At 39.4% G+C, this 24,814-nt stretch overlaps 1 protein-coding gene across 1 annotated transcript in view; it reads right to left on the bottom strand.

The window, feature by feature from the left end:
• The window catches only part of LOC107667969 (glutamate receptor ionotropic, kainate 2-like), a 139,550-nt gene extending 119,829 nt beyond the window's left edge, over nt 1–19,721 (bottom strand). The window contains exons 1-2 of the mRNA XM_016459703.1: nt 19,590–19,721; nt 17,868–18,041 (exon numbers count right to left, since the gene is read on the bottom strand). Coding sequence (XP_016315189.1) covers nt 17,868–18,041; nt 19,590–19,721 — 306 coding nt within the window. The remainder of the gene's footprint in view (nt 1–17,867; nt 18,042–19,589) is intronic.
• Between the last annotated feature and the right edge of the window lie 5,093 nt (nt 19,722–24,814).

The following is a 24,814-nucleotide window of genomic DNA, read 5'->3' as shown; positions in this document are numbered from 1 at the left end:
CATTTGCATTTTTGACAGCGAACCTAAACACACCAAACCTAAAGGCATAGTGATACGTTCACAACCTGATTGGTCAGCTTGAATGACGTATATATCGTGACGGAACTCACCGAACACCCCAAACAAAAGGTGCCTTGACGTAAAGCGGCGCTGCGGGTGTATGATATCAAAGCAACCATTAACTGATCGGTCTGCTCAGCGCCGCTTTAAGTCGAACACACCTAATGCCGTCTGCTGGACTAAGCGTGTACATATTCTTATGTGTACATATAATTTTATTTTCACCACCTGAAAACTCACAAGGAGCTCATAAAAGGCACTTTACCTCATCGTTGCTCCACGTTTGCCCTCTGCTCATTTTGTTTTGGTTACACCGCGTCGTCAAAGCATGTCGCATAATATCTCGTCATTACTTCCTGTTTTTGGTTTGTTTAGAAGTATTTGGTCCGTGTTGCGTTCATATATCATTCGAACCGCACCAGAGTTCGTTTGGAAGCGGACCGAGACCCATCTTTTCAGCAGTCTCGGTCCGCTTGTTTGGTGAGCACCAGGGTTCGGATGGCAGCATTCACACATGCTCAAATGAACCGCACTATAACAGAGCAATCGCACCAGGGTTAATTTTAATCGAACCAAACATGCCAAGTGTGAACGCACCCTAAGATTGATTTGTTTCTAAATTTCCATCATCAGACAAAGAAACAATCCCATAAGTTCTTGTCTCAACTTCCTTTTACCCCTGTTGGATATGTATATATAGTTCTCACCATTTTGCGTTTTGAAAATGTTTGTTTCTGTGTTCTACAGCAGTGCTAGTAATATGTGCCAATTAATACGATTACATAAGTTCTTTATATTTTAAGTGAAAAAAATAATAAAAATAGGAACAGAAGAAAATATGAAATCCAGGGGGCAAGAGTGATATCAGACTAGTGTTTGAGTGTCTGCGTTTAATATTGAATCTATTCCGCTATGAGCAATGTGGGGTCAAAGAAAGCGCAATAACAACACATAAAATGACAATCAATTTGGAACACAAATTTAAAAGCATCATGTTATATTTGAAAGTCCCCAAACTGGAAATTGGAAATTTTTGCGTCTTGAAGGTTATGAAGTAACAGAAGCCTAATAAACCTGCTGCAGTCCTCAATGTTACTCAAGCAACAATAGAAAAAGAGAAAATCACTCATTGCTCTTGACTTAATAACTTTTGTAGCTTTAATAAGAATCTACATATATTTCATTTATACAGTAAAGATTGCAACTAACATAACTATATTATGATATATATTGTTATTGTGAAATAAAATCAATCTTATTGTGACATAAGATCACATCGCCCACCTCTAAGGCATATAATTCATGGTAGTGTTCTGTAAATAGAAGCTTTTTGTCCTTTATTCAGCTATGTGTTTTAAATCTTTCTCCCTTCTTTGCAAAGATATGACAGGTCAGAGCCATATCTAAGTGACCATGAACCAATGCATGCATGGCCAGACTCCTCTTCTGGGAGCCATGAATGAGTTTCCAAAACTCAAAGAATGGCCTCGCCAATTAAACAGAGCTCCTTTGTGAGTCATATAAATGGACATGCTTTTAAATGGTCTACCATGGAGTCTTATAAATGGAGTCTAAAATAACAGAAGACATTGTAGGCAGGCTAATACACACAGTCAATTAAAAAGCCGTGGTTGCTAGGGTTATCTGGGTGGTTGCTAGGACAGGGTTAGGTGGTTGCTAAGGTGATTTGAGTAGTTGCTAGGGCACTGCAAGTTGAGTGTTCCTGGTGGTTGTTGTAGCATTGCTATGCACAATTGCTATGTTTCTAACACTGTGTCCTAATCAGACATGAATGCATTAGGTTTATAGCAACAAGCAACTGGTCTGTCTACACCAGACACAACATATCTGCAAGATGTTAGAAAATCAATCACAAATCACTAACAATCAGAAGAGTGTGTGGGCGGGCTCTCTATCTGCAAGCACTATCTGTCTTGCAATGACATGAATAAGTATATAATCAAATAATAAAACATTTTACTTTTTTTCCAAAATACCAGACAAATACAATCTTTGTCATGGAATACATCAGTTTGTTCACGTAAAGTTTAGAATTTGAACGTTCTTGTTTCCTGTTAGTTATTTTCAAGAACTGAGGTAAATTATCCATTGTCACTTACATTATGGCTGTTAAAGTCACACTAAATTATTTTCTAACTCTAATTAAACCTTCATACAAAGCACAATCAGCACCTGAGCTGTCAGTCATGACGTTGCAGAGTAGAAACCATTCAAACTATTACATTTTCATGCTTGTATCACATAACCAGCTCCACATGAATGTTTTTTTTTTTTTGCCATTGTAAACTTGCTCGGTTGCTCACCTGGTACAGCATTACACTTGTGATGCGGAGTGCTTGGGTACGAGTTCCGTAAAACACGAGACATGAAAACAGCTCAAAGACTTGTAGAAGCAAATAAAAATGCCATGGTTCCTTCAGCAAATCCATTTTTGTCTCACATTTGCTTTTGTGAACACTATCAGTTTAGTTTAGGGTATGTTATTTTCAAATGCAATAGAGCATTAACCTTTTAGCACGACTCACTAGACCAGGGATCTCCAACCCTGCTCCTGAAGAGCTACTGTCCTGATCCAATACACCTTTCTGTAATTATCAGGTAGCCCTGAACACCTTGATTAGCTAGTTCAGGTGTGTCTGACTGGGGTTGGAGCTGAAATCTGCAGGACGGTAGCTCTCCAGGTGCACTAGACATTTAATTTCTGAACTGCCTTGCAATGTACGAAAACCAACATAATAAAATGTAGCCACATCCACAATATCAGTTCAGACAAAACTGAATGCTCTTTTATCATCGCTCACAGGACATTTCACTTTGAATATGTCGCGAAATGTGCAAGAAGCAACGTACAGTTATATAATTTTGCAGAAATGTCGCCACAGGCACATTTTTCCAATGAGCCTGGGTTGATATTAATAGTGATGCTTGCCTTATTTGAAATGCAAATGCGTTTTTCAAATTCAAATGCTCTTTCAAATTGCCAGATGGCAATACAAAACTGTTTCAAGAGTTCTACTCAAAGGGTTCTGTCCTGGAATGTGTTTATAAAGATGTTAGTCCCAGAGGGAGGTTCTAGATCAGTGCTAATACTGCGTTCCCATCTGCTGGTCTGTTCATGAACTCAGACCCAGAAGTGCCCTGTAGCATCAGCTGCTGAGCTGGCATAGATCATGACAATGACAGTTAAACATGCAGAGAACAAGTGGAGTGAGTCCACCAGCAGTCAGAGCCACAGATCTAATGATGGCTTTAGGTGCTGACTGAAGCAAAGCCCAAACCAGTGCACTATCGACAGAACAACCCTTCTCTCAGTAACTGGGAAGCTTCATCATTCTACTTATAACACGCTGATATTCCCAAACTCCTAGGAGCATTCGAATGGCCTGTGCTATTTTGTTTTTTGTTATAACACCCTAACAGAAAAAAAAGAAAAAAAATGTGAAAGAGAGACATACCCAATGCTCTCCACTTCAGGGAAGGACAAAGGGATGTTTTTTTGTTGTGGTGCTTAGAGAAGAGATATGTTTTGTGGAAATGAGAAGCAACACATTGTGTCTCCCAGAAGGAAGAGGATGCAACCGCAAGAATTCCTCAGGGAAAGAAGGGAGTAAAGAGGGGAGGAACGGAATGGCACTGTTTCGCTTCCCAAAATCAACATGATGGCTCCTGTCTGTGGTGTTACCTGCCTCCAGAGACACTTGTCTTACTGGATACCTGATGGTTACACTGCAGGGCTCGGAGTCGGAGTAATCTAGCCTCATGTGTCGGATCAGCCTCCATGTGACAGCACAATCAAAAAAAAAACTCCACATAATTGCAATCCGGCGGAACCTGGAATGCACATTTTTCATGTCGTTTTTGTTGTTCTCGTTGTGTTCTGCAACTCAAAAATGAGCAGTTTCAATGAAATTGTGAGTGGGTTAAATGTAAAACCGCCAGCACAAACATAAGCACTGTTCCAAAAACAAGTAAGCTGCCTACTTAGACAGCATTTTAAGGCATCACAGGCAATGGCAATAGTGACATGAGCCACGGAAAATTGCGATACTAATCGAAAGTGGAGTGTGTGAGCTGTGTGCGGGATAGACACTAATAATATCAGCAACAACTGCTTGCCAAAAAAATTACAGGTAACATATTGCAGTAGCGGATTGGTGCTCACAAAAACACACACTCACACTAAATGCAAACTCCCATCCGACTGGAGCTGTTTCGTCTTCATTAGATGCATCCCTGCTGTGCACATTTCATAAAGTGTTGGGTACTATTCCCTCTAAGCTGTACACTTCTGATGTTGCACCCACCCAGAAAAAATAAATAAATAAATAAAATAAAATGCCATGATAAAAGATGCAAAATGAGTGGGGAAAGCCATTTAATTGTATTATATTAAATTAGAAAAAAAAATTGCAATGTTTGGGATATGTAGATCTATGTAGCTTCATTTTTTCACATTTCACATTATATATTCTATTCTATTCTATTATTATGTTATATTTTATATTATGAGCTTAATGAAGAACTGAAGTAATCAGAATGGCATTTTTAAGAAAATGTCTTGGCAATAAATGGTACAGTTAACAGCACTGTGTAGATAACTTAAAATGTGCTTCTTTTGGTAATTTTCATGATTTAATATCACTTTACATTTTTTTTAAAGAAAACTTAAGTTACGTTAACTAAAGTCGTTTTTAAGTGTTCAATCAAATAGAAATAGCAGTTTAAATGTAAAAGGTATTGCATGATGTAACCTGCACAGGTCTGATATAACAATACAACTGGTATAATGTTTTTGCACAGGTGTGAAATGTCTGCCCAATAGACATTTCAACCATCCTTTTTCAGTAATATTAGTTCACAACTAAAAAGCTAAATGACATTGGCTCATATCAATGGCTCAAGCCTCCATTACTAGCTCTAAAATGGCGTTTTGGAATTAGCAGCGGAGGCTTGGGATGAGATGCGCAAGAAATTAGACCTACACAAAAGAGCGTTTTAAGGACAAACACCTGACAAATGTCTTGAAATGAAATATCTGAACGATGTCTTGAGGGGTTAGCTGTGGTACAAGCAGAAATATTGAAAAATAATGCACAAACGAGGTACATTACTACATCAGGTGTTCATTATTTTTCAACATTTCAATGGCCCATTAATTATTCCTTACTTCACTTCGGAAATAAAATTCACAATTAAACTAAGTAAAATTAATTATTTCACCCAACATTATAATGTAATATAAATACATGTAATAATGTAATTATGTTTATGCATTAGAGTATCATGGCTTTAGCTTAGCAACATGATGATATAAAACTCAATGGGAATCAATTGTAAGTCAACTCTCATTTGCTGCCTAATTCAAATCAATAATTTATGAGGTTCCATTTTGGTTAGGAAGACAGCTGCCCGTGTAAACAGTAGACAGTAAAGCAGCTCACTGATTTGGAACAGAAGCAATAAACCGCTGCAATTTTAGAATACATCCATTTGCAAGAATTGGACAAAAAAAGCCACTTGCTTTACGAAAAACCTTCAAAGACAGAAAGATTGGAGATTACTGCATGGTTCAGGTGCACAAAAGCTGGCTCAGTATTTCGGGTTGAGCTAAAATGCTTGTGTTAGATCCTCCTCATGTCAACCTAACCGCAGTGCAAATACCTCCAACAGCATGTGGTCCAGGTCTGAGCCAAATCTCAGCTCCTCGATCCAAACCAAAACCAACCAACCATCCTTATCCGTGGAGGAGGCAGTCGGCCATGGCTTAAAGGGGCTAGCTAGGGTGGGGTTTTTCTCAAATACCAGAGCTTTACAGAGACATTCTCATCTTGCAGCAATGAAGATGCAGCCAAGGCGCAGTGAAGAAATGTCCCTGCCAAATGCAACATCACATGCTCGTCGTCACATGCACCCACACATTATGGAGTCATTTCAATAATTTCTGGCTAGAGAGCTCAGTCATTTCTCTCTGGGGCTCTTGGATTATTCCAGAAAACCTAAATGTGTTAAAGCCCTGTGGGTATAGGGATTGCCATTAAACAGGAATTATTTCTAGGCAATACTGTCATGACCTTGGAATGGAGGGGGCTAATGGGATCAGAGAAAGCTGGCAACTCCTCAAGTTAACCCATCCAAGTGCACACACACACACACTGTGAACACACACCCGGAGCAATGGGCAGCCATATTGCTGTGCTGACCGGGGAGCAGTTGGGGGTTCGGTGTCTTGCTCAAGGCTCTCACCTCAGTCGTGGTATTGAAGGTGGAAGAGAGTGCTGTATATTCACTCCCCCGACGACAATTCCTGCCGGACCTGAGACTCGAACCCACAACCTTCGGGTTACAAGTCTGACTCTCTAACCATTAGGCCACGACTGAAATAACGAAACAGCACAGTGTTGCTCTGAGACGAACAAATGTTCTGCTACAACTTTGTTTTGGACAATTTTCAACAGCAAAACAGAAAGAAGAAAAAAACAGACAATAGTGTGTCTAAAATGTAACTCACTCAATATTAACTTCATGTTTTTTTTAACTGCTGTATAATCTTAATACCACATTTTCAATCACGCTCATGCGCTAATATTCAGAAAAAATACACTCTTGCTGGGTTATTATTTAACTTATCTTTTCTGTTATCTATTATTTAACTTATCTTTTATCTTATATCTTATAAATATAAAAAATATATATACTGAGATATTTTTTTTTGCTTTCATACCTTGAATTAATGGGGCATAACTGCATTCTAATAGGTTTCATCACGTAGTGAATGCTTTTAGACTCTCAAGATGTTTTTTGTTTGTTTTTTGCAAAGTGAGTGGCATACTCGATAATGTCAGTTTGCATATTGTTAAAACAATAAATAAACAATAAATATTGCACACCCCTAATACAGACAGACAGAATTTACGCATGCCAAATAAACTGCTTAAATGGTGACGTGTGTAATTTTTGTGCAACTACACCATTCATTCATTCATTCAATTTTTTTTTTCTTTTATTTATTTATTTATGTATTTATTTATTTACTTACATTTTTTCCATCTCTTGTTCCATGACGAATTTTTAACATTTTGACTGGGTTGTTTACAATTCTAATCACGTCAAGATACAAACTTTTACCGAACAGTAGTTGGTGTAGTCAGTATCAATACCAGTAAAACATACTGTCAATAGAAACTTTTCAAAGCACGAACACTAAAATAGATTCTGTACCAGTACTTTTGACGGCACTACTCAGCTCCATTCATCACTATCTTTGGAAGTTATCTTGCGGGTAACTTTTTTTCAACACTGTAAAAATGAATCATGGGTCTTGTAATTTTCATTTAAAAATGAAGTTGATAATTAAACATATTGTGTATATTTTCATTGGTTCAGTGTGTATAGAAAATATTGAGAACATTTCACTAATAAAACCATATTACCATATAACCATATTTTTTTTTAAGGAAACAAGCAGTTTTGAGGCTTGAGTTTAGGAACTGATTAAGCTGATAAAATTAAGGAAAGAAGGCTACCTATTTATTTTAAGAGAATTAGCTCAATTATGCAGTTTTATTTTGGTGGTGATTGTTAGTTCCCAGCATGCTTTGCATATGGCTGGATAAGGAGAGTTAATATTGAAATTAAGTGCTATTTTATGTGTTTTTGAGTGAAGGGAAACATCTGTTTTCCTACTTGAGCTGTTTAGCTGTATACAGTCTTTAAATTGTACCAAATAACTCAAAATGAAATACAAACAGGCCTTACTCAAAATCACAGACTTTTAGGAATCAACTTAAAATAAAGGAGCACATTTCACTAATATTAAATTCCTTGTGTCATAGATTTAATAATTTAGGAGATTTTACGTGTTTTATTCAGGTAGATTATTCAGGTAGATTCTATTAAATCAATCAAGCTTTAAAAACTACTATTACGTGTAATATTGTTACTTTTTTTTTTTTAAGTAGATATCACATAACATGTTTTACAGTGAAGAAGCTTCCCAAGGCTTCTGAGCATTTCATATCTGATGGCACCATGATTGTCTCATAATATACAATAAAAAAGTGCCATTTTACTGGTAACATTTCTAAAGTGTCGTTCCCATCCCTGTTGGTGTCCCAGTAAAGACTCTTTTATCTGGACACTTTTTCTGCTCTGTCTCCTTAAATAAACCTCCAAGGACACTGGCGCTGCAGCCATGAATGGGTGTTTTTTCTGCTCAATGATGAGTTGTCCTGTAGATGAGCTCCCTCCAAGTAAATCAGACAGAAGTTATGGCAATTAGCACCGAAGGAAATTATGCTAATAAGTCTGAGGACCTTGTTAGGTCATTTTCATTATCCATGTTAAACCATGACTCAGGGCAGCCTTTTACCGAACGAAGATTAATTATTGTCCAAAGAGAAAATATGTAGAATTTGATATCCCAATACCCATAATTGAATCTCACAAACACTGGCCCTATCAAGAAATAATAATACAACAGTGTTGTTAGTATTTGCATTTAAAAATATAAATAAATAAATAAAGCTTACAGAATTGTTGGTCATCAAGAGACTTAAAAATCATTAAATGAAAAAAAAAAAAAAAACTTTCAAGAAAGCACTGCTTTGTTAAACAGTTGATTCAGGTGAGCCAGGCACTTAATTTTCTGCACAACGTCTGACTAAAACTTACCAGCAACATGAAATCCACAATACCGTAATAATAGATTCATATGTGAAACAACAACAACAAAAAATTCCTCTTGGGAAAAAAAGTGCTCAGATTATGGTGCAGCAGTCTCCAAAAACTGTTGTACAGAAAGCAGACAATATTTTAATGGAAACTTTGTAAACTTCTTTCCTTCAGTTAACAGTTTGTTTATATGCTACTAAATGCCTCAAACAAAACGTATCTGTTCCCTTTCATGGGAACTTCGAACTGCGTCCTCTAGGGGTCGCTATGGGGAACCCGCTGCTGAGGCACGGAAGGGAATGAGCTCGTGGGGATCGCAGGTGGATCTGGTCGATGAGTTTGAAGGGGGGTTTCCCTTTTGCGATCGTCAGTTGTGCACGAGAGTGAGCCGCTGGAGGATTCGTTCCCCATAGCGACCCCTAGAGGACGCAGTGTCTCGTTCCCTACTCAGGGAACCATGGTTACATAAGTAACCTGAGACGTTTTATTTGATGAAACTAAGTTTTAAAATACAGAAACTTCTTGTTCTTCTTCACAAGCACTCTTAATAGCAACCTGACATCTTGAGTCTTGGAAGTTGTGTTGCAGTGGCGCTTGCAATTTTCTCAAGTGCTTGCTAGTATTGTATGCAATACACATCATCAATATGCAACTAAATCTAAAGATAACATTTTAAAATTTGCTAAAGCTAAAATTAAAGTGTAAAAAGAAACAATTTGAATTTTTCTCAAAGTAGTTCAGTCTCAGCTCAATATGTTACAGTCGTTCAATATAAAGCTTTGACAGAACCATAAATATAGTGAACCAGTGAAACTGCTAATCAAACATTTACGGAAACTTTTCACAGTGTCAATATGCATTAGCCTCTGAGTGATTGCCATTTGGCTGATTAATTAACGCCTTCAAATGCAGCTCTCAGGGAAACCTGGACCATTATGGTTTCTAAATAATCATGTTACAACTAAAAGGGATTGACATGTGGATTGACAGCCTTAAATGGCGAGAGTTTGTCCTTTTTCTGAGCTGATGAGTGAAGATTGACTGATGAGTTACTGTGAGCTGTACTGTAAGACAGGCTGAGTCAGCTAATTAAAGGCTTTGAGTCTTTTAATCGACTGTTAGAAAGGGGACATTTACCTTCCAGCTGGCCTCCCTTCAGGTGTCTATATGTGTGTGTGTGGTTCTATATAGTTCACTATCTACTGGAATCTTTCTTCAAATTATTCAAGGATTACTCACCCTCATACTGTTCCAAAGATGCATGATTTTTGAAAATCCACACTGTCAAGCTCCAAAAATGCAATATAAAAGTTAAAATAATGATCCACACAACTTGTGAACTGTATTCCAAATCGTTCTTCTATGGCCATACAATGGATTTGTGTGAAGAACAAATTTAAGTCAACTATGTCACATCAAATCTGCTAAACCTCATGCATCTTAGTGCACATTCAAACTCGACAACTCAAGACAGGTCACGTCAGGTTTTACGTCAATGGCTACCTCAGAAGACATGGAACATAACACATGAGTCATATGGAGAACTTTTTTTTTTTTTTAACTCAGCCGTGTGATTCACATCTGTTTTGGTTGCATGGAAGAAAAAAAAGAGTCTCATTACCTAGAGATAATAGACTACTGGCATAAAGTCTGGTCCATTTAGCAGTTTATCAGGGATTCTGCAGGTTTTTGACTGAAGTTAAATTTAAGACATTTTTAAGAGCGCTATAAGACCAAGTAAAGACAATTTAAGGAATAAATTGAAGGGAACACAGTACATCTACATGTTCTCCAAATGTAACTTCCTAGGGGAGCATACAAGTTGTATTAGCAGCACTTCAAATTTGAAAATATTTCCAACAGATCTCCATTAATTATTAATTAATTTTACAACAAAACTCAGATTCCAACCATAAGATTATGTAAATCACTTTTACTGTACCTTCTGATAAAACTGGAAAAAATATATAATAATAACAACAACAACAAATAAATAAATAAAATAAAATAAAATAATTGAATTAAATTGAACATTTGAAAAATGGATATTCTTCCTCACTATTATTGTCTTGTTTTCCAAGATTCTTAAATCAAGATGCATTTATTGAGAAGCAAAATGCCATAAGATAAGAAGTTTTTTTTCTGAGAAATTAATCAAAATGAAGTTAATTTATGATTAAACTAAGGACAAATATCTGCTAATGGGCTCAGAAAAAAAATTAATTCAAAGGAAAAACTTTCCCTTTATAACTCATTGAAAAATTATTTTCTTGTTTTAAGCATAAACGAGGTCAATAACACGTAACCCTTACCATACAGGATAAGCATTAAAATATTGAGGGGAAATATTATCTTTTTTTTCTTCAGTACATGCAACATTCAATGTCATGATTGTAAGAATTTAAGACTTTCTGCTCTGATTTAAGACCTTTTTAAGACCTTAATTTGTAGAAGGGCAAATTAAAGTTTTTTAGACCCTTTCAACACCCATAAAAAAAACTAAAATCACCCAGAGTGTGACATTTATGTGCAGCTTAATCTAAAATCGATGATATCGAAATAATAGCTTAGTGTGGGAAAAGAAGTTCAAATAATTGCACACCATGTTTGCCTGACATGTGAAAACAAACCTCACTGGTTCTAGCACATCAAGAGAAAATGCTTCAGCTTCCATTTACCATATTTGACGTGCTCTATATATGTGTGTGTGTCAATGAATGTTTATATATGAATTAAATCTGTTCATCATAGAAAGCAATTGTGTCTCTTCAGAAAGCTTGAAATAGATTGTTCCATTCATATGGATTACTTTTATGCTGTCTTCTTGTACTTATTGATGCATGAAACTTTTGTTTGCTTGGACTTCTAATGGATGGAAAAAAATTATAAGAGAATATTTAAAATATTGTCATTTATCTTCAAAGTCTTATGGGTTTGGAATGATTTGAGGGTGAGTAAATGATAAGAGAGTTTTCTCTTTTTTTGGATTAATGTAAGGTCTGTTTTGGGTTCTGTTTCTTGTTTTCATGTCTTTTATTTTGTAATTTCATTCATGATGTCAGTAGGTGCGTTCGACTTGAAGCACGGCTACAGACGGCAGTCAATGAGAGTAGCCGCTTGCAGTCGGGGGCGGAGTTGAAAACAGAGCCGTCAAGCCGGACACTTTCTGCTCCCATTAGTGACGCTCGCGCGGTGTTTGCATACTCTATCACAGATGAAGTGAATTAAATGCAATTATTTGTCAAATATACAGACGTTTCAGAAAAGTTTTCATGAGCAACAGATATATACTGATTATATACTGCTTAATACATCAACATCTGTTCAAGAATAAAGTTCAACGTAAATGTATACTATTTAAATACTAATAAAGTGGGGGAATGTATGCTTTCATCAGTGTTTTATGATAAACGTGACTCAATATAACATTGCGACTACAGTAAAAAAGCTTTTTTATTAAAAAAGCTTTTACTGTTCTAAAAACACAGATTTGTGGCTATTATTGGAATTGAAAAGGTTAGAATAAACCCGAAACACACGTGATAGTTGTCATGTGGTGAATCTGGCCGATCGTGAAATGGCTGTGTTGTCATCAACGCTCCTGCAGCCGCTCTGGAGAAACTATGGTTATTGTCCTGTCATGTGGTTCTCAGTTCTGTTTGCTCATTGGTTGATTCTTGTCATGTGACCCTTAGTGTTTGCTATTAGTAGCCCTCTTGTTGCCATTGTCTCTCGTCATGTATTGATGTTGTAACCTGCTGTTGGTGAGTTGTTTTTTCTGTTCACGGTCAAGTCTGTTCATGCCATGCCATGTCAAGTCAAGTTTGTTTCAAGTTAAGTCAAGTCTTTGTTTATTATTTGGATTTCACATTGTAAATAAACTGCACTTGGGTTCATTGTTGGTCGTGTATTCTGTAATGATCTGTCCACTGAAGTCAAGTTGTGATGATGAACCCAACTGCAGTTTATTTACAATGTGAAATCTAAAATCCAAACAATGAACAAAGACTTGACTTGACTTGACTTGACTTGACATGGCATGAACGGACTTGGCATGAACAGACTTGACCGTGAACAGAAACCAATGAGGAACAAGACACATGATTTGAACAACCAATCACAACATGACACATACACAGGGCAGAAATGCATGAGGGCAAGGGAAGCATGACACTAACATCATGAATGAAATTACAAAATAAAAGACATGAAAACAAGAAACATAGCCCAAAACAGACCTTACAATTAACTATCCCTTTAAGACCTTTTAAAGACCGGAACAAATACAATTATTACTGTATAACCATACCAGAACAAACCGACATAATATTGGAAACAGCCAGATGACTGGGAAGTCAAGCAGGCAGCAGACTTGTGTAATTTTGCCTGGAGCAAGGACCAGGTGTTTTGAAAAGTCAGACCATTGTGTTTCCTCTTGTTCCAAAAACACTCCATGATGAGCCCAACCAATGTTCTTATTTCAAGTATTTAAGAGCCTTTTTAATTACCTTAAATTTTGAAAAGCGATCGGTCTGCACACGCAAACAAAGCCAAAACCTAGATATTTTAGGCAATATAGAAATCCTGGTCAGGACGCGTCCTGAGAAAATGGCACGTATGGTCACCCTAGATTACAAGGCATGACTTTAAGCACCCACGGTCTCCCTGCATTCTGCTAAATATCTCCTATTGAGTTCCACAGAACAAAGACAGTCAGACAGGTTGGGAATGACATGAGCATGAGTAACTCATGACTTCACTTATCATAGTTGGGTAAATTTCTCTCTAAACAGGACGTAAAGGAACGAGTCCAATGAAGTGTCATTGTGTTGTGTCCCATGAGAGTTATTTTGGCACGCTGGATCTTTTTGGTATGTGAGTTCTCATCTTTCCTCTGTTTCCGTCTCACCCGGCCTCTAGTGAGTTCATATCTTGGCCCTTTTCCCAGATAGGAGAGCCACTGTTGAGGAAGAACGGAGATACTGCCAGTATGCTGATATTAGACAGTTCACTAGATCACTACACCAGAGTCCCTGTTTGTCACATGCTTCAGATCGCAGCATACCCTGCAGGTTGTGGGTTCAAGTTCTCTGGGGAATAGTGCTATACACAGACAGAGCAAACAACTTCTTGCAGCGCATACCAGCATCAATTAAAAACAAACTCTACTATTATCACCTTGACTGTATTTTCAGATCATGCTGTTTGATGACTTACCAATTGTAAATAACAGGCAAAAGTCTTAAAATAATGACCAGAAAAATCTGTCTGAGCTCTGTTCTGATAGAGTCACTGAAAAAAAAGGCTAAATACTAAAATCCAACTAACCATGCAATCATGCATAGTTAGCAGTGGCTTTGATTGCTGAAGTCTAATGCTGTTGTCCAATCACAAATTCATCTTTCACATGGTAAAGCCAAGTCAAACAGATACCAACATAGACATCGACATAGACATAGGCTGCGGCACATGACCTCATCCTTGAAAACCATGAACTAAAACTTCTTTAACAACACAAATGACATTAAATACAAGTTCAGTAGCAACAAGGATACATATAGTGTGTGCTGACCATATGCTATGTTAAATTATTATATATGTATTAAAATAATGTTACTTTTTAGTTCCTTTTTGTTACTTTGTATGAGAAGCAACTTGATTTTCGATAGTCCACTTTAGACATTCTACTGACTATAAGTAACTTTGCAACAACATGTCAACTTACCCTCTTTATTTTGCAACTACACTTTGGTTAGAGTATTAGCAAACTGTTAGGTTAGGTTTAGAGTTAGGTATAGACTGGTAGGTTAGGGTTAGGGTTAACAGAATAATTTGACATGTACTTGCAAAGTCACTTATAGTCAGTAGAATGACATATATATATATATATATAGCTTAGGCCTATAAATGGGATATCAAGCAATAGGGGAAAAAATTATTTAATAATAGTTAAATTTTTTCTTGGCCTTAGTCAGAGTAAAATACATCAGTGGTGAAAAAAAAAAGGAAACAGCACAGGAAAAAAAAAAATTTAATATTCCTACTTAGGGCATATAATAGCCTGAAATCCAAATTATTTTATGAATATCACTGTGGTTTTGAATGTGAATTACAATATAAAGATTCATACATAACTTACCAGAGTAGTAAAAATGTAGTGGTAATACTCGGTCATCATTCCCATGGCGAGTGCCTGAAAAAAATATTGAGAACCATGAACGAAACCATTTTGAGACAAGGGAACAGTAATGCTTTCTCTGAAAATGTGCAATTTATCACCGAATCGAAGGATAGGCGGGCGAAAATAATGGCGTTTCTTGTTTATATGATATTCTGCGGCTTGTAATAATTTTATATGCTGAAGCACTGTGAGCTGAAATCATTTGAAGATTTCATTCTTATCTTTCTATTCTAATCTTCTGAAACACACTGAGCTCTCTTCATTGCTTATAAATACAATACAGAATGACATCCATGCAATGTCTGTGCTCTACCTCTAAATAAACCTGCAATCTGATTTTAAAAAGCTGTACACACAAAACATGTTCTTGCATTTTAATGTGGATTTGTGTACACCTATATACAGCTGGATATCATTGGTCACTGGATCTCTTGCTTGGTACCATCGGTGATGCATAGCTCAACCTTGAAAAAACACGTCTCAAAACTCTATATTCAGTTGTGCTCAGTCCAGCTTTCTTTGACCGCAAGAATGTGTCCTTTAGCTGGACCCTTAGCTCATTCTGTGTTGTCTGCTCTTGGTAAGTGTGGTTTGGCGAGATGCGTTGCCTGTAGTAGCTGCTGAGGCTGTGCTGACGGCACAATTCACAAAAACCTTGATTAAGATGGTAGGAAATTTTAAATAACACTTAAGTTTAGGCAACACATTAATTTGACAGTAAGCAAGATCGTTGTTGTAATAGTTATGTGTAGGTATGGGGTAGGGTAAAGGGATCTAAAATATGGTCATGCATTAATATGTGCTTTAATAACTGCTAATAAACAGCAAATATACTAGTAATATGCACACTAATAAGTAACTAGTTAATAGTGAATAGTGTTGCCTAATCTAAAGTGTTAACAAAATTCTTTGATATGAAATCTATACAGTATAGAGTTCAGAGTGGATTTGGGGTGGTCATTGTTGGGGATTACACATTGGAAAAAAAAAAAGAAAGAAACGTCTCGGTAACGTATGTAACCCTCTATGGACACTCTGGAGCAGTTTTAGCAAGCCGACACTAAACCGGGACCTCTCAGTGCCTCTACTCGTTTGAGGTGAGAACACAGGAGGATACTGGCTCCACATGAAGGCTATAGAATCTAGCAAACGTGTTGGGGTATCTGTCAGTGAGCCGCCACGAGCCAGCGCCCAGGAGGATGCAACACTTCTAGTAGAGTGAGCTTGCAATCCACAATCCAGTGGGCCATCCTCTGCTAAGAGATGGCTTCCCCTTCTGCCGACGACACGTCGGTGACCGACGAATTGGGATCTCATTTAGAGAGACCAATCCACTTTGAGTGTAAACTAAATGAGCCAATGCACATTGGGATGTGATGATTGCATCCAGCTACCGCTGATCACAGTGTGAGCATAAAAAGGCAGCCAGTGCAACGGATACCAGGTTTTCGCTGAGGAGCCGAGCTGGTGACCCAGCCGCTCAGCGGTGGTACAGCAGCAGTGGCGACGGGACGTGACGGCTCCGTTCCCTCCTTCAGGGAACGAGGGTTACATATGAAACCGAGACGTTCCTTTTCAGTCGGTCACTCTCGACGTCATGCCAGTGACCAATGAATTGGGATCCCTACCAAAGCTCCATGGATGCTGCCCCTTCCAGTGTCCTGTGCGAGTCTCCTGCGCCCCTTTTTGGTGTAGGTGACCAGATCATGCTTCCCTACCGACTTCCCTTCCACAGGGTCATGGTTAGCAGCAATCGCAGTGACATAGACTTTAAGGGTGGAGGGAGACATCCTTCGCTCCAACCCTTGCTGCAAAAAGGAAAGCACGACCCCGATCGGGCATTTCCGGTCAGAAGAACACCACTCGACGAACAGGTTCCACTTCAAGGCGTAAGTGTGTCTACCAATGAATTGGGATCCCTACCAAAGCTCCATGGATGCTGCCCCTTCCAGTGTCCTGTGCGAGTCTCCTGCGCCCCTTTTTGGTGTAGGCTGGGGCTCGCAACAAGAAGACCAGTCACTGTTGTCGTAGCACTACTCACTCAGTGAGATTGGATAACAAAGGGAAAACGTACCCGTACCACTTTGAACAGGAACGTTGCGGAAGCCCCATCCTTCCCGAAGGAGGTTTCGGTCTGAGCTCTGTTCTGATAGAGTCACTGAAAAAAAAGGCTAAATACTAAAATCCAACTAACCATGCAATCATGCATAGTTAGCAGTGGCTTTGATTGCTGAAGTCTAATGCTGTTGTCCAATCACAAATTCATCTTTCACATGGTAAAGCCAAGTCAAACAGATACCAACATAGACATCGACATAGACATAGGCTGCGGCACATGACCTCATCCTTGAAAACCATGAACTAAAACTTCTTTAACAACACAAATGACATTAAATACAAGTTCAGTAGCAACAAGGATACATATAGTGTGTGCTGACCATATGCTATGTTAAATTATTATATATGTATTAAAATAATGTTACTTTTTAGTTCCTTTTTGTTACTTTGTATGAGAAGCAACTTGATTTTCGATAGTCCACTTTAGACATTCTACTGACTATAAGTAACTTTGCAACAACATGTCAACTTACCCTCTTTATTTTGCAACTACACTTTGGTTAGAGTATTAGCAAACTGTTAGGTTAGGTTTAGAGTTAGGTATAGACTGGTAGGTTAGGGTTAGGGTTAACAGAATAATTTGACATGTACTTGCAAAGTCACTTATAGTCAGTAGAATGACTGTTGGTGGACCATCAAAATAAAGTGTTAGCAGATATTAAGCAGACAGTCTACTAATAATCTAATGACTGGTAATGTAGTTGACATGTTACTTATAGTTAGGAGAATGTCTACAGTGGACTATCAAAATAAAGTGTTACCCAGTTTTAAAACAGTGTATGGTTGCCACATGATGGCATGTGTAAAAGCGTCTTACTGTCATGAAACCATCCAGCAGGCCAGAGTCTGGTTTAGGAGGTGCCTGCAGACGCTCCATGGACCACTTTTCAATGATGGAGGACACCTGGCTGTTCTCTGTGTTTAGGATACGGAATCCTGTCATGTTGACCCCGCTGTAGCGGTAGGGCTCCACATCCAACGCGAAGAGATCCTGAAAATATGTGAAAAGTTTATAAATTTACTGAAATGTGAGAAAAAACCTAAACCACAATAGGAATGTGTGTTATATATAAGCTTTAGTCTAAAATACAGGGAGCTTCCTTGATGTAATTAGCAAAAACAGAAAAGTTACCAGCCATGAAACAAGTAAAAATGTCACAATTAGTGACACCAGGCATGAAGTTTCCAGAGGTCTGGACACGGGTGCCACAGGGTGCCCCATCTCTGAGTCAGTAGATCCTTCCTCAGAGGAATCCGCCAGGAAGTGGCTGTCACGAGGAGCATCAGTTCCGGGAACCAGGTCCGAATGGGCCAGTAGGGCACCACAAGCAGGACCTGCTCCTTGTCCTCCCTGACTTTGCACAGTGTCTGTGCGAGAAGGCTCACTGGGGGAAACGCATACTTGTGCAGGCCCCGCGGCCAGCTGTGTGCCAGTGCATCAATGCCGAGTGTTCCCTTGGTCAGGGAGTAGAACAACTGGCAGTGAGAGGTTTCGGGAGAGGCAAACAGGTCTACCTGAGTGGCTCCAAAACGTATCCAAATCAGCTGGAACGTCTGGGGATGGAGTCTCCATTCTCCTGGGAGCGTAGCTCGTGACAGCTCGTCGGCCGTACGGTTGAGCAGACCTGGAATGTGAATGGCACGAAGTGACCTCAGAATCTTCCGACTCCAAAGGAGGAGGTGGCGGGCGAGTTGTGACATGCGACGGGAGTGCAGACCACCTTGTCGATTGATGTACGCAATGGTCGCAATGTTGTCCGTTCGGACCAGCACGTGCTTGCCTCGTAAGCACCCTTTGAGATGGTTCAAGGCAAGGTGCACCACTAACAACTCTAGGCAATTGATATGCCAATGCAGTTGGGGGCCCGTCCACACCCCCGACACTGTGTTCCCATTGTACGTGGCCCCCCAGCCGGTGGTGGAGGCATCCGTGTAAACCACAGCATGCCTGGAGACCTGTTCTAGGGGCACTGCTGCCCGGAGAAACGCAAGGTCTGACCACGGGGTGAATGTTTGGTGACAGGCCGGCGTAACTTGGACCCGGTGAGTGCCACGCTACCACGCCCACCTTGGGACTCGGCCATGAAGCCAGTGCTGAAGCGGTCTCATATGAAGCAGCCCCAGCGGTGTAACTGCCGCTGCAGCTGCCATTTGCCCCAGGGGCCTCTGAAATTGTTTCATTGGGACCGCTGTCCTGACCTTGAATTAATTCAAGCAGTTCAGTACCGACCGCGCACGTTCCTCTGTGAGGTGTGCTGTCTGTTCAACCGAATCCAACTCCATACCAAGAAAAGAGAGCCTCTGCATCTGGGAGAGATTGCTATTTTCCCAGTTGAGCCGAAGACCCAACTGGCTCAGGTGCAGGAGCACCAGGTCCCTGTGCTTGCACAACTGATCCCGAGACTGCGCTAATATAAGCCAATCGTCGAGATAATTGAGGATGCGAACACCCTGCTCACTGAGGGGATCAAAAGCCCCCTCCGCAACTTTCGTGAAGACATGGGGAGACAGGGACAGCCCAAAGGGCAGGACCTTGTACTGATACAGACAGGGCAGCTTCTCCATAAGCCGTATAAGCACCGCCAGTCAGACCAGACAAATGCCTACAGGCCCGGGAGGGGAGCGACGGGTTTCCCCGCCAGGAGGAGGCGGTCTTAGGACACAACTGCATCGCTACCGACCGCTCCACTGGGGGGATCGCCGTATACCCACTAGCTGCACCCCCGTCGAGGGTGGTGAGGGAGGAGGAACCAGCAGGTCGGTTTCTGGTAGTAAAAGGTGCCATCCATGACCTGGTGAGCTCCTCATGCACCTCTGGGAAGAAAGGCACCGGGGCAGGGCGCTGAGAACCAGCGCGAGCCACCCTGGGAAACCAATCATCCAACCTCGAGGGCTCGGGACGCGGTGGAGGTTTCCACTTGAGCCCTACCCTCTCGGCGACCCGGGAAAGCATAGCTGTCATCTCCGGATCCGATCCCGGAGGGCGGCAGCGCAGCCGAATTTTCTTCTCCAGAGAGCTCTCCCTCCGATGCAGTGATCGACAGCCGGTCATCAGGAGGAGCACGGAAGGATACCGCTGGTACGCTCTCTGAAGAGGGCCCAGTGCATTCCTTTGGTGGCTTGACTGGTTGCGAAGCGCTAGAGGAGTGATGGTCCCCAAAGGGTTGGTTCCCTGAGGGGTTTGTCACCACTGTAACCCTCAGACCGCCCGTGCTACTGCCCGAAGTAGCCCTCGCCTGGCTGCCGCCAGGACGAACACTAGATCGCAGCAGAGGCAACGGAACTCCGCCCCCCTCGAGGTAACGGAGCTTGGCCCGCAGCTCCTAGATGGTCATCTTCCCGCAATGGGAACATGACTCATCCACGAATGCCACCTCAGTGGCAGTAGTGTGTAATGCCCAGGCACATGAGCGACCATCACCCGGCGCCAGGTAACGACCACATCCAGAAACGCACAGGTGAAATGGCATCTTTAAAAAGACGATCCATCGTCTTTACAAAGACGCACCCATGTAAGCTCTTTTAGAGAAATATTCCACTTTCAGGGAAATGCTCTTTTAGGTGCTGAAACGCCCAGGGGAAATGAAGTGCGCAACCCACTCGACACAGGAACGACCACCACTGAAGCGCCGTCCACCAACACAAAAGCTCCCTAGAGCGCGTTGAACTCGTCGTCACAAATGAAGATATTGGTATGTGTTGCACCGACTGCCTTTTTATGCTCAGCAGCTGCATCGCATGCCAATGTGCATTGGCTCGTTTAGTTTACACTCGAAGTGGATTGGTCTCTCTAAGCGAGATCCCAATTCGTCGGTCACCGATGTGACGTCGAGAGTGACCGACTGAAAGGGAACGTCATTTATTTAGTGCATTTTTATATTGGCCTTATCCAATGAAGCCTATGGAAATTTAAGTGGGAAAAGATTAAATAAATACATACAAACATACATAAAAACCTATTTAATTCTTACTGAAAGAGACTTGGGTTTGTTCTTGTAAAAAGTAAGAACAGGTTTTTTATTTTTTCAAGTTTCTCCAAAATCTTGAAGCCCAGTTTTTTTTTTGTTTTTTTTTAATAATAGTGTATTATTATTATTATTATTATTATTATTATTACTTTTTATTTAAGTTTTATCATTTTTATCTTAAGTGAAAATTCTAAATTCCACTTTCATATTATAGCTAATTTTGTGTTTTAGTTTACAGTGAAATTAAGTTGTAAAAAGCAAAAATTTTTACAGTATATATATTAAACGAAAACAATTTATGTTTGAACCAAACCATAATTATAATTAAAAGAAAAAAAGAAAAAAAAAAAACTAATGAATTCAGCTATAGTAATTTTTTTTAATTGGTCCAAAATATCCATATTAGTGTAGCAATAATTTAATAAAATAATTATTGTGATACTAATAAGTTCATTAAAAAGCAGACATGCATCAGAAGTGTTTTAAAGCAGTGGTTCCCAATTCCAGTCTCTGCTCTGCACATTTTGCATGTCTCCCTTTCTTAACACACCTGATTGAGATTGAGAACTATCTGACACACTACGTTCAATTCATGGATCTCTCTCCTAATGAGCTGAAGATCTCAGTCAGCTGTGAACCAATGTTTTAAAGCACTAAGATCAGCTTTGATCTCTTGGAGAAGGCGAAGTATTTAAAAGAAAAACAGATGGGATTTTATTTTGCTCATTGCTTGTTTGTCTCCATAGCTGTAATGAGCTCTCGGGTTCCCACGCCAATCCAACCACGCATTCACGCAGCATCTCTCGCAGACTGACAAGACAACTCAATCCATAACAATAATTATTTTACGGGCCAAGCTGTTGTGTTGCTAAACGTTGGAACAACAACCATCTAAACCCAAGTGTCAGCATGTTGCATTCGCTCTATTTAGTGTGCACTTCAGGGCAATGTGAAACATACATGGGGTGGCTCCGTGCAAGTGTGCCTGGGAACAGCTGCTACATCACAGAAGAGATCCTGTATTAGCACGTGAGCTAATTGCGCCCTGCGCTGTGTGCTGGATGGAAATAGACATCTTTAACATTGCTCACCCTGTGATAGCTTCAGCTGTATTACCAGGAGCTGCTGTGCGACACAGGTGTGTGTGTGATACACACTCAGACTGCTAGAACAATTATAAATCACACATTATTACTGCTGTCAGCCTGGCAAGGGTGATTAGAATAAGTAGAGGTCAGGTCAGTAATTACATTTGTTGTTGTGTGGTCTAGCTCTGTTAATAACAGGTGGTATTGTGTCCAGGTGGACTGGAAAACCTCCAGGAGAAATCTACAGACTGCCGGTGGAAACTCATATTTACTTCAATGAGTCAGGAGCACTCGCACCATTAGTGAGTAAAACTGTCAGAAACGGGAGAGCATGAATTAAAACGGACACCGTTTAGATCATTATAGCTTTGAACTTATTCCTTACAGTGCTCTCATGAAAATCCTAAGCACTGAGAAGTAATATGGAGGTATTTTGACAGATAATACTATTTTAACTAAATACCAGAAGACAAATACACTATGATTCTAATTAGCATATAACTGATTCACTAAGGGTAAAATATGGAGGAAGTCCAGTCTGAAGTTCCTGGCTGTGTCAACCCAACACATCTCTAAAATGCTTATCATACAAGTATATAAAAATATAATTAAACTCAAGCTTTCTCGTGTGAAAAAGTAATACACTTTAGCATATGTAGCGAATCAGCTCAAAGGGAAAATATGAATAATTAATTATAACTAGTTCTAATTAATTATAAATATTTAGATCCGCTGTAAGTATTTACTTGACCTCTCAGTGTCAACTGTCTGTCAATTCTAAGAACGTTAATTTCCTGGTTAAGGAAAATAACTTTCTTACTGTACAATACTACTCAGAGCATGTAGCAAAAATCTGCATGATTAGAGACTCCAGTTATGAGCAAACAATTAACAACCTCAAGTGTGGTACAAGTAAGACTTTATTAACTACATCCCAGCTAGCAGGGAATGTTCTCATAACTTTGGCTAACATTCCGTACAGGTTTGGTTGATGTTTTAGAGAAAACATTTGAATGTAATGTTCAAAAAATGTTTTAAGAATGTTTTTCATTTCAGATAATGTTCCTAAAACGTTAAGTGTCAACAAAGCTAGAACATTTTACCTGTAACATTTTGAGGATGTTTTGAGGATGTTGTTGATGTAACACATTATATAATGTTCTCAATAAAACATTGGCATAATGTTTCAAGATAACAAAGGAAGAACATTCTCTCAGCCACATTAGGAGAATGTTATAAGAACATCATTGAGGCCTGAGATTGTGTAATGTTTTTATAAAACGTTCTTGTAATGTGACGTATTAACAAAGCTAGAACATTTTATCTGCGACATTTTAAAGATGTTTTGTGGATGTTGTTGAGGTAACAGATTATATAGGGGTAGGCCGGGTATGGTTGTAACATCTGTAATTTGCTGAATTTTTGAGCTAGAGTGCTCAAACGTTTATACAAAGTACCCACATTTGTTCACTACAAAAGGCACCAATTCAAATATCTGCAAGTATATCACAGCCCTTATAAGTTGATGTCAAATACATGGAGTGCCTTTGTTACAATCTACCCCGCTACCGGGGTAGGTTGTAACACATACTGGGGAGAGTTGTAACAGTCAGACAAAAGAAGCAAAAACAGCAGCCACCTCATAAAGTTTGCTTCAAAAACAGGTTTATTGAAACAATCTAAAAGAACTATACAAAACAATGTCACACTTTCTACGAATGACCACAGCTCAAATCCACTTTCAGTTTAATGCGGGAGTGTGTACGTGTATGTGTGTAAATTAGACTAGTAGAACAAACCTCCTTAACGGTATTTATGCTTACTGAACACTCAACTTTAGTGTACCAAGGTAAAGAATATGTAGATCTAACAAAGAACTGTGTACATTTGTGTGTGGGATTGTGACTATGTATACATTTTCTCAATCAGAGTCACAATGGTGACAAACCAATGTTTTTAACCCTAGAGTGCAGACTTGGTGGATCCAAAAACTGCATAGAGCACATTTATCCACATTTCCTTTGGCTTTGAGCTGCCAGAAAAGCTTCATATAGACAACATGAAAGTTCTCAGTTCTATGTAAGGGAATGCTAAAATGTGTTACAATTTACCCCACCCCTGTCATCCAATGTTTAGTTAGCTGTATTAGCATTATGGTTTGAAATTAGCAGTGTAAAAATGCATCACATTTTGCCTGAGAATCTATCATTTATTCTAATGCAAGTTATATGATTTTATCTGCAACAGTTTACGTACTAAGTAAAATATAGTTTTGGTAAAAAAAAAAATGTTTACATCAAAATCAGTTTCTTTATAAAATCTGCATATACCTATTTACAGCCTTGACAACCATTCATATAAAATCAGGGTGAAAGTGGGTAAATAATGAAATGATCATAGGACTCCTAGCTTATCCCTGATAGGTGGAAATGGTGTTGTTACAACTCTCCCCATGTTACAACCATACCCGGTCTCCCCTAACGTTCTAAATAAAACATTGACACAATGTTTCAAGATAAGAAAGAACATTCTCTCAGCCACCTTAGAAGAACATCATTGAGGCCAGAGGAGATGGAATATTTTTGTAAAACGTTCTTGTAATGTGAAATATTAACAAAGCTAGACCATTTTATCGGCAACATTTTAAAAGAGGTTTTGTGGAGGTTGTTGACGTAACAGATAATGTTCTCAATAAAACACGGGCACAA

This window comes from Sinocyclocheilus anshuiensis, unplaced genomic scaffold (assembly GCF_001515605.1).
Source record: "Sinocyclocheilus anshuiensis isolate Anshui unplaced genomic scaffold, SAMN03320099.WGS_v1.1 scaffold2987, whole genome shotgun sequence".
In the NCBI taxonomy this organism is placed as follows: domain Eukaryota; kingdom Metazoa; phylum Chordata; class Actinopteri; order Cypriniformes; family Cyprinidae; genus Sinocyclocheilus; species Sinocyclocheilus anshuiensis.
This window is presented reverse-complemented; position numbering and strand designations above follow the sequence as displayed.